A 15968-nucleotide genomic window follows, 5' to 3' on the forward strand; every position below is an offset into this window, starting at 1 on the left:
ACCACACACACACACACACACACACACACACACACGCACGCACACCACGCTCACCCCCGGCGTCAGCAGCCTGGATTGCAGCACCTGCATTAGAGGCAAGCCCTGGGACGCAACCCGGAGCCATCCCCTCTGGGCTCATGGAATTCCACTGTGTCCCTTAAGGCCCCACTCTCAAAATCTTTAAATGATAGGGTTTTTCCTTTATTTGATTCATGACAGCACACATGCATGAGGGGGAGAGAGGCGCACCTCAGCAAGGTCTGACCACGCTGAGATGCCCCCTTGCCAGCTCTCGGTGTGCCAGGATCGTGGGCCTGCCTGCACACACGCCCGGCCTGTTCCCACGCCGTCCCAGAGATCCAACCCTCAGCCAGCTGGGAGGCTCGCACGCTGCAGGTTGCTTAGTCCGGGGCTCGAAGTCTTTACTGAGCCCTTACTACGTCCCCAAACTCACCCCGACCCGGGTGGGGTGCAGGCCAGCTGGCCCGCCGTTTGCAGCCAAGTGCATCCCCGGCCGTGGTGGACTGTGGAAATCTGCCCGAGATGACCTCGTCTGTGATGTTCTTTTGCATTTTCTTGGCCGTTGTTTGAGTCCATGCTTCAGAAGACGCCTGCGGACGGACTTGTGCCCGAGGCAGTGGCTGCGGGGCTTGTTTTTAGTCTCAGTGTGGCCGAGGACCTACTGTGCTCTCCCCACCCCATGCCAGGGCCAGCCTGCTGGAGACGGCCCAGCAGCTGTGCAGACCTGAGGGTCCTGGAGCGCCGCTCGGTGCTATTTTCCTGCAGCAGCTGTGTCCTCCCAGCAGGGTCCGTGTGGTTCTGCAGCAAAGCTCTGAAGACAGATGGCTGCCTTGTCGGAGACCTGCGTCAGCTCCAGGCCAGCGGGAGGCTGAGGGTCACGTGAGGAATGGGGACGCGCTGACTCCCACAGCCCAGTGTCCACCGGCCCTACGACAGACACCGTGGAGACGCCCTACCCGGGTGCCCCCTCAGTCTCCACCCATCTCACCCTGCCAGGTTCCAGGGAGACCAGCATTCTCGGTCCACTCGGCCCAGTTCCTGTGGGTCACCTGTTCCCTCTGCCAGCCACCAACTGCTATTCCAGGGCACAGTGTTCTTGCCGGACACGGCCACTCTGGCAGATGCCACTCCATCCCTTGCTGATGGGCAGATGCGGCAGAAGTACCCTTCCTAAGCTAGGCCCACAGAGCTGGGCTGGGGCAGCCCCAGCCTCCTGGCTGCCACCAGAGCAGGCTCGCCCCCTTCCCCTCCTAGCGGCTGTTTGCAGGGGACTCACCTCTGGTTCCAGGAATGGTGTTATTTTTGGCCCCGGTGTTAAGGTCGTGCCCACATTCCCTGCAAGTCAGCAATTAGCAATGTGCACCCCCCATGAAAGCATGTGACGAACAGAGCCCCATGTCCGCAGGCCTGGGGCTGGGCAAACTGAGTGCCCAGAGGCTCCCCTGGTGGAGCAAGGCCCACTGCCCAGACTTGGCCTCCGAGCCTCCCAGGCAGCAGTCTCTGGAGGGCTTGGCACCCCACACACTTGCCCCCAGGCAACCGGCCCTAGCAGGTGTGTCCCAGCCTGTAATCTGCAGCCCCAGGCAGGTACCACCCTGGCCCGCTGCTGGCTGGAGCCCCTGGGGACTGATAGTGGGCTCTGCAGCCTCCGATAAGGCCCCTCTGAGCCTATGGGCTGCGGCCTCCTGCCCACACGGCCTGGGCCCCGGCAGAGGCTGTGTGCCCGCGGCAGCCCCGACTGCTCTTCCAGCAAACCCGACTAAGGCTGGCATGCCCCTCGCAATGGGCTTCTACAGAGTGAGTCCTGGAGAGAGGGCGGGAGCAGCTGTGGAGGGGGGAGAGAGACTGGGGGCTGGGGGCGCCCCGAAGGGGCTGCCGGGCTGGCAAGGACTGCAGGCAGCGGCATGCCTGTGGGGAGCCCTGGGTCTCAGAGGGCCAGTCAGGGGCGTGCACATGCGGCCCCCAGGGACGGCCCTGTCTGGGCTCTGTCCCTTGGTGACCTCAGGACTCTCTCCTGGTCACCAGAGGCAGTGGTGGTCTCTGTCCGTGGTTAAGTAGTTGCTATTTCCTGACCAGATTCTGGCTGGCCCGTTGCGTTCTGCCCCTGTGACTCGATTTGTGCTCTGGGCACGGGGTGGAGGTCGGGGCGAGCATTGGGAAGCGCCATCTTTGAGTTCCAATCCAGAGCTGCTGAGATCCTAGCTGCGTTCCTGGTTGGCACGGTGCTCAGGGGTGTCGCTCAGGCCAGCCGCCCTGCTGGGGGAGGCAGGGGGCGGGGTGCACTGTGCCGTGGGCCATGCCGCCCTTGTTTGGAAGGGGTCTTGCTGGTTTTCAAAGACCCACCAAGTCTCCGTTCTGGAAATGCTGGACTGTGGATTTACACTGCTAACTACGGGCAGAGAAGGGAAAGAAGGAAGGGGAAGCATTGCTGTGGCCCTGGCCGATACGGTCTGCTGGCCTCGGCGAGGTGCTAGGAAGCCCGCCGGGGACCCCGCCCTAGCCCGACTCCCCTGGGAAGATAGGGCTATCGCCACCCACAGCCTGGCTGCCACGGTTCTCAGAGCAGAGCCGAGGGATGGTGTTGGCGAGCAGAGCTGGTCCCCAGGCCAGCCCTGAGGGCAGCGAGTGGAAGGGGCTCTAGCCGTCCCGCCAGGAGACCGCCTCTTCTGCTTCTCTGACAGCCCCCCTTCACCCCAGTGCAGGAGAACAGGATTAGCGAATCTCTTTTTAGCGGTTTGGGATCTCTGGCCTTCTCGGATGGAGGGGAAGACTTGGTGGAGGACACGGGGGACTCCCTGTCAGGCTCCCGGGTCAGTGAGGTCATTGGTCTGTCACCCTTCTCTGAATCCCCTGCAGCCCCCCGCTGTCCCCCACCCCATCCCGGGCTGCCAGCTGGTGGACACTGGAAGACCTGGCCACAGGGGCCGCGGGGGCAGCGTGCCCAAGCTGCATGTCACATGTCCACTTCCCGCAGACTCAAAGAGCAGCCCGTGTCCTGCAGGAATAAGGACAGGCTGCTGATGAGAATGTTTAAGGCCAGGGTGACACGTTCACTGACCCAACAGCCTTCGGAGAGAGCCACGTGCCCTGTGCCTCAGCTTCCTTATCCGGGCACCGTGTCTGCTGGGGACCTGAGTAAGGTCATAGGTGATGAAAAACAATCAGAAGAGGGAGTAGATGGCTCAGGTGTGGCTGTCACCAGGGCCGACGGACTCGGCTGACGCGTGGCTTCGTGGGTCAGTTACACTGATTAGACCAGCACCCCAGAGGGGTCCTGCAGTGTCTTCGCGAAAGCAGTGACCTGTGAGAATAACCCGCACGCAACGTGTTTAGGAAGACAGGGGCTTTGTTGCTGCCAGAAAGTAAGAAAGGCAGTGACAGAGTGCTTTCTGAAGGCAGAGCCGCCGGGGACCTCTGCCCTGTGGCCGTGTGGCACCTCTAGCAGACGCGGACGGAGTGCCCTGCAGACAGCTCCTGGCGCGACCCTGGGAGCGCAGCAGGAAACAGATCCCCACGTCGTGGGAGCTCATCTCCCAGCAGGGGGAGGACGTAGACTGAGGCGAAACAAGGGAGTCAAGTGCACATCCATTTCAGACTGAGAAACTGCTGGGGCGGGCTAGCGGCCTAAGAAGTGGGGGGGCAGCAGATGGCGCGAGGGTTACGTCACTGGACTCCCACGTAGCCAACCGCGGTTTGAGTCCCAGACCCAGTAGATTAAAACTCACACCGGGCGCATGTGTGTGCGTGCCCAGAATCCCTGGAGGAGAATGGATTACGGCCTGGCCATCGCCCTGGGGGGTGATCTCTCAATTTCTGTCTCTCCAGCAAGCTCATTTTTGCCTATAGCAAAAATCTCTCTCTAAAAAAAAGATATAGAAGTTGCGCCATTTAAGTTGAGTGCTCAGAGAAAACCCCGGGAGGTGCCACTGAGCAGACTTTGGTGAGGCAGGGAGAGAACCCTGCACCGCTCTGGAGACGGGAGCAGAGGAAACAGGAAGCACAGAGGTCCTGGGGCAGGCGGGTCCCGGCCGTCACTGGGAGGCCCGTGTGGCTGGGGCAGAGTGAGGATGAAGAGCTGAGAAGGGAGGAGAGGCTGAGGGGGTAACGGGGGCAGAAACTGTGGGGCCCTGGGTGTCGTCGTGAGGCTCGTATCATTTATGCTGAGACAAGAAACAGACGGCTTTGGTGTTGACCGAATGGTACGACTTGGCATCACCACTTCTGTGACTCGCTGATGCCTGGGGAACCAAATTCCCCGGAGCGGACTGACCAAACTGAACCCGATACAGCGTGTCAGGCCGAGTTCTCACTGGGTCCCCATGCCGTGCTTCCAGGTGTCCTTCCTCTGGGGTACTCAGGGCTGCCGATGCATAGTGGACCTCGTTCTGCCTGATCCTCTTCGCGGCCATCCCTGGCCATTGGTAACCCTTCTCCCTTGCGTGCTCTGGTTTAATGAGAATATAAACAGTGCCACAGGTGCTCGGCACTTAAAAAATTACCACGGGTCACATTGGAAAGGAGACAAGCCACCATGACATCGCGATTGTACGCCGTGTGGTCATTTGGAATCGCGGCTGCTCATGAGCCTTCCTGGTTCCCAGCGGGCCTTGGAGAAGACAAAGCAGGCTGTGGGTTGTGCTTCTGGAACGTGAGCTGTCAAAGAGCTCATGCGGGGGCCAGCAGGTGACCTAGAGTTGGGAGCTGGACTCCCACATGGCTGACCACAGATCAAGTCCCAGATCTGGAGACTGAAACTCACACCAGGTGTGTGTGTGTGTGTGTGTGTGCGTGCCCCAAATCCAAATGGAGGAGAAGGGATTGCGGCGTGGCCATTCCTCTGGGGTAAAGGGGGGGATCTCTCACTTTCTGTCTCTCTCTCTGTGTCTCCAGTGAGCGCACATGCCTTATAGCAAATATCTCTCTTTAAAACAAAAAACAAACTCATGAGGGGTGGCAGATGGTGTGGCAGTAAAACAATGCTCTGTGAGGTTGGCCCACGTAGGAAGATTCGGAGCTTAGGTCTACATGGACCCTTCCCTGAGCACGCAGCACGTATGTGTGTGCGTGACTCGGGCTGGCTGGAGGCTGGGCTTGGATTGCGGTGTCAAGAACCTATTGGGGACGTGCACACACTCTCTCTCTCATGTAATAAATAAATATACTTTTCAAAAAAGCTCGAGTGTAAGCAGGAAAGCAGAGTTGGTGCAGAGGGGAGCCTTGATTTTGCCCTAAGTCCTGAAAAGGAGCATGTCCTCCCATGGGTGTTCTCGCTCTCCCAGCCCTTCCTCACACACAGCCCAAGTGATGGTTTCAGAAAAGCGGTGCTCTCTGTGCCACTCCCCGGCCTGAAATCTTCAACGGCTTCACACGTTCCCAAGTGGGCCTTCCTCCTTCACGAGACTCTCCTGTCCCAGTTCTGCCCCTGTTCCAGTCTGCTGTTTTTATTTCTATTTAAATGTGCTTGCTCGAGAGAGACAGAGAGAAAGAGAGAGAGAGAATGTGAGAAAGCACCTAGGGGATGGCTATACCACAGTCCTTTCTCCTCCATTTGTCTTTTGGGATTTTGGCAGGTCCAGTACTCGAACCATGTAGTCAACCATGTGGGATCCAGCCACCTTCACCACCATGACACTTGCTGGCCCTCTCCAGCCTGCTTCTTACTCAGCCCTGCTCTAAGAACTGCTCCCGGCTGTCAGTTCCTTAGACCAGCTGCACTTGGAAGCTTTGATGTTAGATTTATAAGCTCCACACGGAGGCATGTGTGCTTGCCTCTTCGCTGTTGTATCCTTGGCACTTCGTGTGGCGCCTGGCACACTGCAGGTGCTCGTTAAAAAGCAGTCGCATTAATGAACGAACAATGAAGCACTTGCAGAATTGATTGATTACTTTCACCAGTTTGGTCACCACCCTGTAATTGAAAGTTACTGCTTTAGTCATTTGTGTGTATGACTTTCGAGATACTCTGCTCTTGGGATTTTTAAAAAATTCATAATGTAGTTCCTCCTTCCTCTGAACTCTCGCTGAGTTTATTGGCAACTCCCTTGGGGTCTCTCTCACTGTCTACACCTCTATCCTTATTTACAGGGATGTCATCTCTCCTACGGCTGGAGGGTGGCTGCAGGTGGCAGGGGGAGGGCAGCAGCGCTCGCTGGAGTCATTTCCTTTTCTTTCCTCAACCACGATCTTGAACATGGGGCGGAAAACGTATCTGTTAAATGGATGCATATAAACCCTGTGAATGGGCCTGAGCACTTTCTGCTCTCACTCCGACCATGGCTGTTAGGGATCTGTCTCTCGGAACATTGCTCTCCACGCAGCCCTGTGCAGAAGCAGGTGGACATAGCCTCGACCCTAGCTGGTCGATCACCCCGGTTTCTTGGAGTACCCAGTCTGGACTGCAGCCCTGTGAACCAGCCCAGGGCAGGCTGGGCGGTTGTCATTCTCTGACAGGCAGAGATCTCCATTTGGATGCCTATTGAGAAGTGGGATTGCTCCCCCTCACTCTTGACTGCCACCTTACCTACAGGGCTTGCTGTCCCAGCAGAGGCTGATGTGAAAGCCCAGAGGAAAGTACCTGATGGGGATGCAACCCTCAGCTAGTGGCCTGGCTGGCCAGCCAGGGAGTCTGGGTTAGCACACAGGAGAAGGTGGTTATGGAACCAACCCAAATGTCCACGAACAGATGACTGGATTGAAAAAATGTGGCACATATACTTCCTGGAATACTATTCAGCCAAAAAAAACAAGACCCTAGCATTTGATAGAAAGTAAAAAAAAAAAACAAGACTCTGGCATTTGATAGAAAGTGTACAGACATGGAAGATTTATTGCTGAGTGAAGCAAGTCAGGCTATGAAAGAGAGACATTGTATGTCTCCATTTAGCATAAACCGACTGTCCACACTCTATGGTAGGGACTGAAAGACTGGAGGACATAAAAGCAATGGAAATAGTCATGGACACTGGAGACAGTGCAAGGAGGGTGGGAGAGGGCAAGAGTGTAGAGAAGGAAATTTGGGAGAAAAAATGGAGAGGCAAGACTTTTGTAGGACACAAAAATGGTTTATAACCTGTTGATGATGACGTGTATAGTATTCTCAACTGGACTGGTCTGAGGTATATTTCATGTCAGGTAAATTATCTTTAAAAGCTAAACGATGTATAACAATTACATGTATAAAATAATAATAACAATAATAATAATAATAATAATTTTTTTAAAAGAAAGTGGTTCTGGAGAGCCCAGGCCTTCTGCCTGGAGAGCAGCTTGGGTGTGGATGGGCCAGCACGCACAGAGCAAGCAGACAGGCCCTGCCCAGCCGCTCCCCTGCAGGAAGGTCAGGAAGGGTTTTCCTTCCTGAGCAAGCTCTGGGCCCCAGCTGACTTCTCGGGCCCTGCTTGGGGGCTGTGTTGATCAGAAGACTGTCCTGCCCATTCCATAGCAGACTATGAAGTGACACTGGGAAGAAAAAGCCCTGGTTTCAGTTTTCTTCCTGGAGCGAGTGTTCCCAAAAGCTGAGGAGCAGCTAGATCGGTCCAACCCTCTGCTTCCCTGACGGCCTGGCCTGGCCGTTGAGTGTTGAGCGAGGGTGATGACAATTTGCAGATACTGCAGGAAACCCCTTAGGGGGCTGTGAAAGTCCCCTCTGAGTGGGGTGAGCTGGGCGGGTCACAGGGTGTCCCTGGGGCTTCCTTCTTTTCCAAAGAGAGGGAGTGGCTAGAGGCCGTCCCTAACAGCTAGCTGCCTGATATCTAGCCCCGCCCTCCCATGTCCCTGGGGTGGCTGTCTGTCTCTGTGGTGTGCCTGGACGTCCCCAAACACCTCACCTCCTGTCTGCCCTCTGCCTCAACCTCCACCACTAGAGAGCTTCCTTAGGTCCTTAAAGGGCTTTTATCTGTCCGAGTCATATCAATCGCATCTGTTTAAACCTTTCTAACAGGATGGTGAGTTCCTGCTTATTGGGATTAAGTGAGGATTAGGCAAAACAAGGTGGCTTTGGGGCAGGCTCTTGAGTGGCCGGAAGGCGCAAGGCGAGGCCTGCTATGTGGTCCTTGGCAGGACAGCGCCCTCTCCAGGCTGCCTTCCCGGATCCTCACAGATCAGAGTCCTGGTTGGAACAGCCTGGCCTGTCAGGATAGAGCATGTGGTCCAGTGGGCGATGTGGGCGTATGAGGGGACGGAGCTGTGCTGGGTCTGAGCAGCCTGCTCACACCTGTCGTCCCCGGGGCTGTGGAGTGCCCCCAGGTGTTTGGCCTTGCCCTCCCCTGGCCAGTCAAACACCCGGTGCTGTGGGGAACAGCATGGCTTCCGGATCAGGAGCACGGCATGGCCTCTGCCACCTCGTCTTGCTGTGGCGTCACGACTACCCACAAGCCAGGCGTCACCACCCCACTTCCAAGATGAGGAGGCGAAGGCTGCACACAGCACCTGCCGCCCAAGGCCGGGGACGTTCCCAGCTCACGTCTAGCTCCGTGCACGCTGCAGACAGATGCCGCCTTCACCTCCATCCCGGGCGTGCCCTGGGGTTACTTATGTGCCCGTCTCCCCATGGGCTGCAGCCCCAGTGCCCAGACGTCAGGGACAGGTGGACTTTCCTGATGGCTGACAGCCTGAGCACCCAGCCGAGCAGCGCAGCATAGCACAGCCGATGGGCTCTGAGCCAGGACACCGGTTTGAGTCCCTGCCCTGCACCTTCCTGGAGCTGTCCTTGGGCCAGGCTATCCTCCCTGAACCTCCACTCCTCATCTGTAAACTGAAGGCACCCACGACTGCCCTGGGGTGGGTGGAGGGGTACAAAAGTTAATGCCGCATTTCAGATGTTGGGTACCATACTATAAATTTGGGGGGATCTCACAAGTTCTTCTCTAGATCAGTAACTTTCAACATCTTCAGAACTTCGTAAATTTACAAAAGGTTTTCCTACTGTCATCACACCTTTGGTTCAGGTCAGCACAACTACAGAGTAGGGAACAACCATAAACACAGGGTCCCTTGCCCTCCAGAAGTGGCTGGTGCAGCGTCTGTGGAAAGAAACAGTACCAGGGGAGGCTGGAGCCAGCAAGAATTCGTTCTGCTGGGCAGGAGAACAGCGAGTTCGCCAGGGGAGTTTGGAGAGAATGCCCAGGGGGCCTTGGGGAGTCAGCAGCATTTCACAAAGCGGAGGAAGCAGGATGAAGTGCACTAAGAGTAGCCATGCTTGGTGGGTTTGGGAAAGGCACATGATCCAGGTGTTGTGGGGACGTGGTTGGTGGTAGGCCATAGCAGGAGGTAGGGCTGAGGAGTTCGCTAAGGACAAGGCTGCAGAAATTTCTTCTGTTTTGTTTTATAGAGATATTTTTGCTATAGGGTGTATGTGCTTGCTGGAGAGACAGAGAGACAGACGGAAAGAAATTACCCCTTCCCCCAGGGAGGATGACCACACTGCTATTCCTTCTCTTCCATTCTCCTCTTGGGATTTTGGTCATGCATGCACATGCACCCAGCGTGAATTTTAAGCCAGGGGGTCCAGGGCTCAAACCACGGCCAACTACGTGGGAGTCTAGAGATGTAACCATTACACCATCTGCTGGTCTTGGGTTGCCGAAATTTCTAACATCAGCCTAAGACTTTGGACCGGATTCTACAGGTGTTAGGGTGAGGGGGTGCAGAGAGTAACCAAAGCTTTTGAGGAGGAAAATGTCACTCCCAGGACGTGTGCTCCGGCAGGCTGAGGAAGAGAACCACTGGGGTGAAAGCCAGTTAGGAAAACGCGACACCAGGGAGAAATGTTGAGCCCTGCAATGGAGGGGAACGGAAGGTAATTACCTTGGCCAAGGGGCTCTGTGGTTAAACACTGCCACCCGTCAGCCCAAGGCAGCACACAGGGAATTGCTCCCAGGTTACAGGTGAGGAAGCCGAGTCTCCCTACAGCGAGGCATGATGGGATAAGGTCGTCATCGGGGGGTGTCACCTGGCTGCTCAACCAGGGACCCCTGTGCTCTGGGATCCAGGCCTGAGGCCAGCAGGGTTGGGAACTGACTTCATGTTAGTTTGACTCACACATCACATGCCAACGTCACAGGGAGACACTGGACTCCCTGGGTCCCCTGTTCCCGTGTTTGGGTTCACTCGTGTTCTCGGGTCAGTGAACTCTGTCTCCTTAGGAGGATCTGATCGGCGAGTGGGTTAAAGCCAGGGTCCTGGTCAGTGTGCGTCAGAGAAATGGGGGAGTGATCTTGACGAGCGTGCCTTCAAGGCCGTGCAAGGCCTGATGAATCATTCATGCCCCGAGCTGCGAGCGCGCCATTTGCTACAAATTGCTGATGGAACAACAAGGGGGTAGGAAACGCGTCTCCCTGCCTGATGTCATGCCAATCCCAGTGACAACAGCTGCCTGGGATGACGTGGAGAGGCACCAAAGCCATCCTCAGGCTTACGGGCGAGGGTGCTAAGATGGGTCAGTCACCCCACCAGGGTGAGCAGGGTTGGTGTACGGGGGGACCTTCACAGTAGCCACGTCTGGGGTGTCATGTCTTTCTTTTCCTCCCTCCTTCCTCTCTATTTCGGGTTAGTCTGACTCGGATGAGCAGTCCTGACTGCTTTTTGTTTGCGAGGCATCCTGTCTTTCCAGCTGTCTGACGCTAGCTGGTGGCAGGCCTTCTCTGCTGACCACACTGTCCTACCCTCAGATGGGCTGTCATATCACACGTTGCTAGCTCCTGTCGCTCCTGGCCAGCATGGCCAGGTTCTGGGGTGCATGTATGTCAGAGGGCTGGCACGTGGGAGGTCCTATATTCTGACCAGCCTATGGCAATGCAAAGCCCAACTCTGCCCCACACGCAGGAGCGGGACCTCAGCCCTGTCGTCATGGCTCTGTGTGCACCCAGCCTCGTCAGGTAGCACGAAGGTGTCCACCCAGCTTCCCCGAGCTTCTTAGCCAACCAATTAGGAGAGCTCGCCTCCTGGTGGGCCTGCCGCTGCACCCTAGTTCCCGACACCCATGCGAGTGCTGCTCATCCCCGGGGCCGGAGCAGGCCTCTCCTCTCCTGTGCTCTCAGTCCTCCGGGCCCTCTCAGACCAACGACCTTACCCAGCTGTGACCCCGTCTCTGCTCTGATGTCTCTGGCACTGAGTAGATGCTCGTGGAGTTACAAAATGAATCACCAGGCCAGCAAGTGGTGTGGAGGTTTAGACTGCTGGATCCCATGAGGCCAATACTGTGGTTCAAATCCCGGCTTGAAAACTGGATCAGGTACATGAGCCCAAGATCCCAAGAGGAGAATGGAAGAGAAGGGATTATGGCATGGCCATGCCTGGGGGTGGGAGGGACTTCTCACTTTCCCTCTCTCTGTCTCTTTCTAATGAGCGCACATTTCCTATAGCAAAATAAATAAATAAATAAAAAGAAGGCCCGCTGAGCCCCAACTCTGCCTTTGCACGTGTGTGAGGAACACGTGGCAATGCGCCAGGTGGTGGCCTTGAATGACTCATCCCACAGCTACGGCTGCCCCTCCCCTTGGGGAACCAGCCTCGTCTTGGAGCCACTGTCTTTCTCCGAGTCAGCCGAGACCCAGCTGTAGAGGGTGTGATGAGTGGAGGGGATGGGAAGTTGGCTTTTCGGTCTTCATCTAGGTTGTCTTCCTATAGGGTTTTGAAAAATTGCTTCATTTTTCAATGTCCTTGTTTGTCCCTCTGAGAAGGAAGGTGCTGGGGGGTGACACCGACGACCACAGAGGGCTCTGGTGTCAGCAGGTGGGTCTGCACGTCTCAGGCTCCAGGATTGGGAGCACGCCGAGCCCTCTCTGCCCCCACTCACTCCACATGGCCTGTGGGAGCTGCGTCTCCAGCCCTTGAAAAACGGGGTGTATTTAGAACCAGCCGTGCACAGGCAGCCTCAGGTTAAGACTCTTGGTTTTGCTTGTCTGCATCGAATTTTGTTTGCTTGCTGGACAACGAAGATGCACCCTGCTTAGAGACATTGCTGATCCCTGGGAGCCGGCCCTGCAGTTTGGCCTCCTCTCTAGGCTCAGAGGTCTGGGCTCAGGGGTGACTAGCAGGGCTGCCTATAGGGTCCCCTCTCGTGCCTTTCGCATCTGGAGACCTCCCTCTGCAATTCTCGCTCTCTGATTCCATCGTGGCCTGCCTTCACTGCATGCCTTCAGGTCCTGCTCCAGGGCATTTCTGGGCTGCAGACTTGAAGTGGCCCATGGGGGCTGCTCTTAGAGCCGTCAAAAGCCTGGCAAGGAGCAAGGCGTCCCTGAGCCACGGTAACCCAGCATGAACCAGGGAGTCTGCTGCTGGGGGAAGCACCTAGGAAACCAGAAGAGGAGGGGACCTAGCAAGCCAAGGATGGCAAGGGCAGCTACACAGGGACCGTCCCTCCGAGTTGGCTGAAAGGGACAGACTTGGTGCAGATGCGCAGAGGCGGGGGCCAGGACAGGCATCCCCAGGGCATGAGGATTCTGTGGGCAGAGCGTGGGGAGCAGAGGCAGGAGAGCCGGTTTGACACCAGCTGGGAAGTGGGCCCGAAGGCCTGGTAGGGACCCAGGAAGCCACGAGAACCGACGGGAGATTCTGGGCAGGGATGTAGCAGGATCCGGCTGTGGTTCGGAAGGGTGCCTCGGAACCAGAGGGCAGGACTAAGGGGGGGGCAGCAGAAAGTGTAGCAGTTACATGCTGGAATCTTACATGGCTGACCATAGTTTGTGTCCTAGACTCAGCTTCAAATCATACTGTGTACTTGTGTGTGCGTTCCAGAGTCCCAGGAGAACGGAGGAGTAGGAATTGCGGTGTGACCATCCCTGCTGGGGTGATTTTTCTCACTTTCCCTCTCACTGTCTCTCTCTGTGTGAGCACGCATGCCCTAAAGCCAAACAAACAAACAAATAGAACAAAACAAAAACTCTGAAAAGTAAATCAATACAAATAAAAGGAGGGGAGCTTGGGGGCGAGGAGCCCAGTTTGCAGGGGCCGGGGCTGGTCCTGGCAGGAAGCGAGGCACTGGCAGCTGGTGGAAGGCCGCGGGGAGGTGGCGTGGGCTCCCTGACCTGCCGAGCCCTGAGCCAGGCCCTGCTCCGAGAACCGTCCAGCCACAGACTCCCTAGTCCTGGGGCTGACCCACGAGGACATTGCACGTGGCAGGTGAGGAGACCGGGGCACAGAGGTGAACTTCCTCGAGGCCATGTGACCAGTAAGGGTGGGAACAGGCAGGAAGCCAGGCAGGCTGGCTCTGGAGCCTAGGGTTCGTTTTTCTTTTTCTTTTTCCTTTTTTTTTTAGAATCATTTTATTAATTTTATTTATTTATTATTATTTTTTAATTTGACCAGAAAGAGAGGGAAAGTGAAAAAGCAAGTTGCTGAGTCTGGGACTCGAACCACAGTCAGTCATGTGGGAGTTCAACACCCTAACCACCACGCCACTTGCCAGTCCCTGAAGGCTGGGTTCTTAGCTGGCACCCACTCTGTGCCTTGCCTATGAGTGGCAGAAACAGGTGACTGTGGGGGTGTAAGGGTGGCGAGGCCCCCAGAGGCCAGCCTCTCTTCCCTCGTCACGTGGTGGTGGTGCACAGAGAAGACCCTGAAACCCTCTTGTTGAATGGGCCGGGTGGTCTTGGGTGCTGTGGCGGGATCACGGTGTCCTGTCTGTGGGAGCCTCACATCACCCACTCTGCCCGCTCCTCTCACAAGCCCTGACTGGCCCCTAGGCCCAGAGCCCTCCTCTGTGCTCCGGGCACCAGGAACAGAGCCACCCCAACGTCTCCACTCAAAACACAGACGCGAGGCAGGGCGTTTATCTGCAAAAAGGTCACCGTGGGCTTTCTCTAAGTCCTTGGCCCCGAGTGGAAAAATATACAATCTATACAAAAATATACAACGTGCAAAATATTGTGTATGAAAACTTCAGTGCAAGGCAAAAACGAATGCTCTAACCGAAGCGATTCGGGTATGTTTGGATGCTGAAAGCGTCTAAAAACCTGTCTGCTTTTCTCCTTGACTTTCACATCTGTCAGTGAACGTAGGGACCAACGTCAGTCATCTGAAAGGTACCCTTGCCCAGTGGAGGCATGGACTTCCTTGCAGTCTTACTGAGGGCTGAAAACATACCGCAGGCCAGGCAGGAAGTTATGGATGTGATTCATGACATCCCAGAGGACTTTAGCTTTCAGGAGGAGTCACTGAATACAACTAGCTGCTGCATTATGTTCTCCGGGAGCCCGGGGCGCGGGGGAGTGTGGGGTCAGGGTGAAAGAACAGGGCAGAAAAATAAATCGAAGTGCGCCAAGACTAACCCAGATGGGTCACAGGGAGCGTGACGGCCTTTCCCAAAGTGTGCTATGGAGGGAAAATAAGGAGTTTAGTGCAGCCCTCCTGGGGACAGTGGCTTAAACACCGTCCGTCGCGATCTCCGGGGCTGCTTGGAGCTGTAACCCGCTGTTTGTTCCATGACCTTCCGAGGATGGGTTTGCCCTTTTCATGTTTACTAACCCAGCCTGCCCTTGGGGTTGGAGTGGGTGAGGTTGCCCTGGACTGGCGCTCCTGGGAACACACTTCGGGAAACAGCGTCAGTCTCTGTCGAGAGGGTGGAGTTCCGATTTTCATTCTAGGACTGAGCTCGTCGGAGCGTGCACTGAGGCAGGAATCACGGAGGACAAGACCTGGAGAGAAACCTTGGCGTAGGGAGAGGAAAACGAAAGAGGCCCGGCCATGGAGGCACAGGCAGTAGGTCACTGCTGCTGAGGCCTCATGGGGGACCCAGGTTCAAATTCCAGACCAGCCTAAAACAGGCCGGGTGTGGTAGCTCACGCCTGTAACCCTGGCTTCCTGGGCGGCAGGGGACTGTGATGGTGAGACCGCGTCAAAAATACCCCTCTCCCTCCTCCTCTTATGCTCTCCCTCTTTCTCTTTCTCTCTCACTGAAAATAGAACAGACTGGACCAGCCTGTAGCATGGTAGTTAAAGGAGGCTGGATCCCACATGCTGAGTACAGTTTGAATCCCAGACCCGGAGGCTTGACAAACATACTGGTTGTGGGAGGAGTGGGTGGGGTGAGGGGCAGAATCCCAACAGGAGGAGAAATGAAAGGGCCGTGTGACCATGCCCCTGAAGCGTGCTTCCTCTCTCTCTCTCTCTCTCTCTTTCCTTTTAAGAGAGATTTTTGCTATAGGATGCATGTACTCCTCCATTCTCCTCCTGGGGGTTGGGCACACATGCACCTGCAGTTTCCAGCCACCAGGTCTGGGATTCCAGTCGCAGTCGACCATGTAGCAATCCAGTGTCACAGCTGCTACATCGCCTGCTCGCCTCTCTCTCTCCCTTTTTCTCTCTCTCTCTCTTATTGTCTCTCTCAGGGGACGCATCCTCTGGCACATTAAAAGAGAGAGACCCTAAAGAGGCTGCAGAAAAGTCCCCAGTTGCCATTACGTTGCCACAGGCTAGAGCAGAGACTCCCCCTGAGATGTCCCTAGGGCGGGGCCAGGGAAGGGGTTGGGATCGAGGGCACAGGCAGGCTGAGATGAGAAGAACTTCCTGGCTCTCAGGATCTCTGAGGAAGGTGATATTTGCTCATAAGCCTATCAGGAATTTCAAAGGAAGGATGGCTGCCTGGACCACGAGGAGGACTCCCTGGACCTTAGAGACAGGGCCCTCCTCTGACAGGGTGGTCAGGTAGATGGCGCGGAGAGGAAGACTTGGGCTGCGTTCAGTCCGGAGCATCAGCACTTCAGGCTGACTTAGCCAAATGTCTAACTTCTTCCTCCTCCTGGGCCCGTGGGGCTTTGCTAGTTTGCATGGGTGGTTTAACGGCTCTCCGTGGAAATGAGAAAACCATTCAATCAGGTGAAATGGATCTGGGATAAGCAAAGGAGCTTTTTCTGGCACAACGCTTTAGAAATGCCTATACCATTAGACACAGTGGTTAGAAATCTGGGGACTTCCTGATCAGCTGGAGGCTAATGATCAAGTCAGTGGAA

General features: G+C 56.0%; 1 protein-coding gene and 1 long non-coding RNA gene across 7 annotated transcripts in view; one reads left to right on the plus strand and one right to left on the minus strand.

Moving 5' to 3' along the window:
* Positions 1-188: 188 nt before the first annotated feature.
* On the minus strand, positions 189-1551 carry LOC114004518 (uncharacterized). The gene is made up of 3 exons (XR_003546655.1): positions 1298-1551; positions 1010-1160; positions 189-889 (listed from the first exon to the last, which is right to left on the minus strand). It is a non-coding gene; the product is annotated as an uncharacterized LOC114004518 (long non-coding RNA).
* A 162-nt stretch (positions 1552-1713) lies between these two features.
* The window catches only part of ANK1 (ankyrin 1), a 135575-nt gene continuing 121320 nt past the window's right edge, over positions 1714-15968 (plus strand). For all 6 annotated transcript variants that reach the window (XM_027765466.1, XM_027765469.1, XM_027765474.1 and 3 more), the window contains exon 1: positions 1714-1818. In XM_027765466.1, coding sequence (XP_027621267.1) covers positions 1792-1818 — 27 coding nt within the window. In that variant the 5' untranslated portion in view covers positions 1714-1791. The remainder of the gene's footprint in view (positions 1819-15968) is intronic.

Source organism: Tupaia chinensis, unplaced genomic scaffold, assembly GCF_000334495.1.
Source record: "Tupaia chinensis unplaced genomic scaffold, TupChi_1.0 Scaffold000061_1, whole genome shotgun sequence".
In the NCBI taxonomy this organism is placed as follows: Eukaryota; Metazoa; Chordata; class Mammalia; order Scandentia; family Tupaiidae; genus Tupaia; species Tupaia belangeri.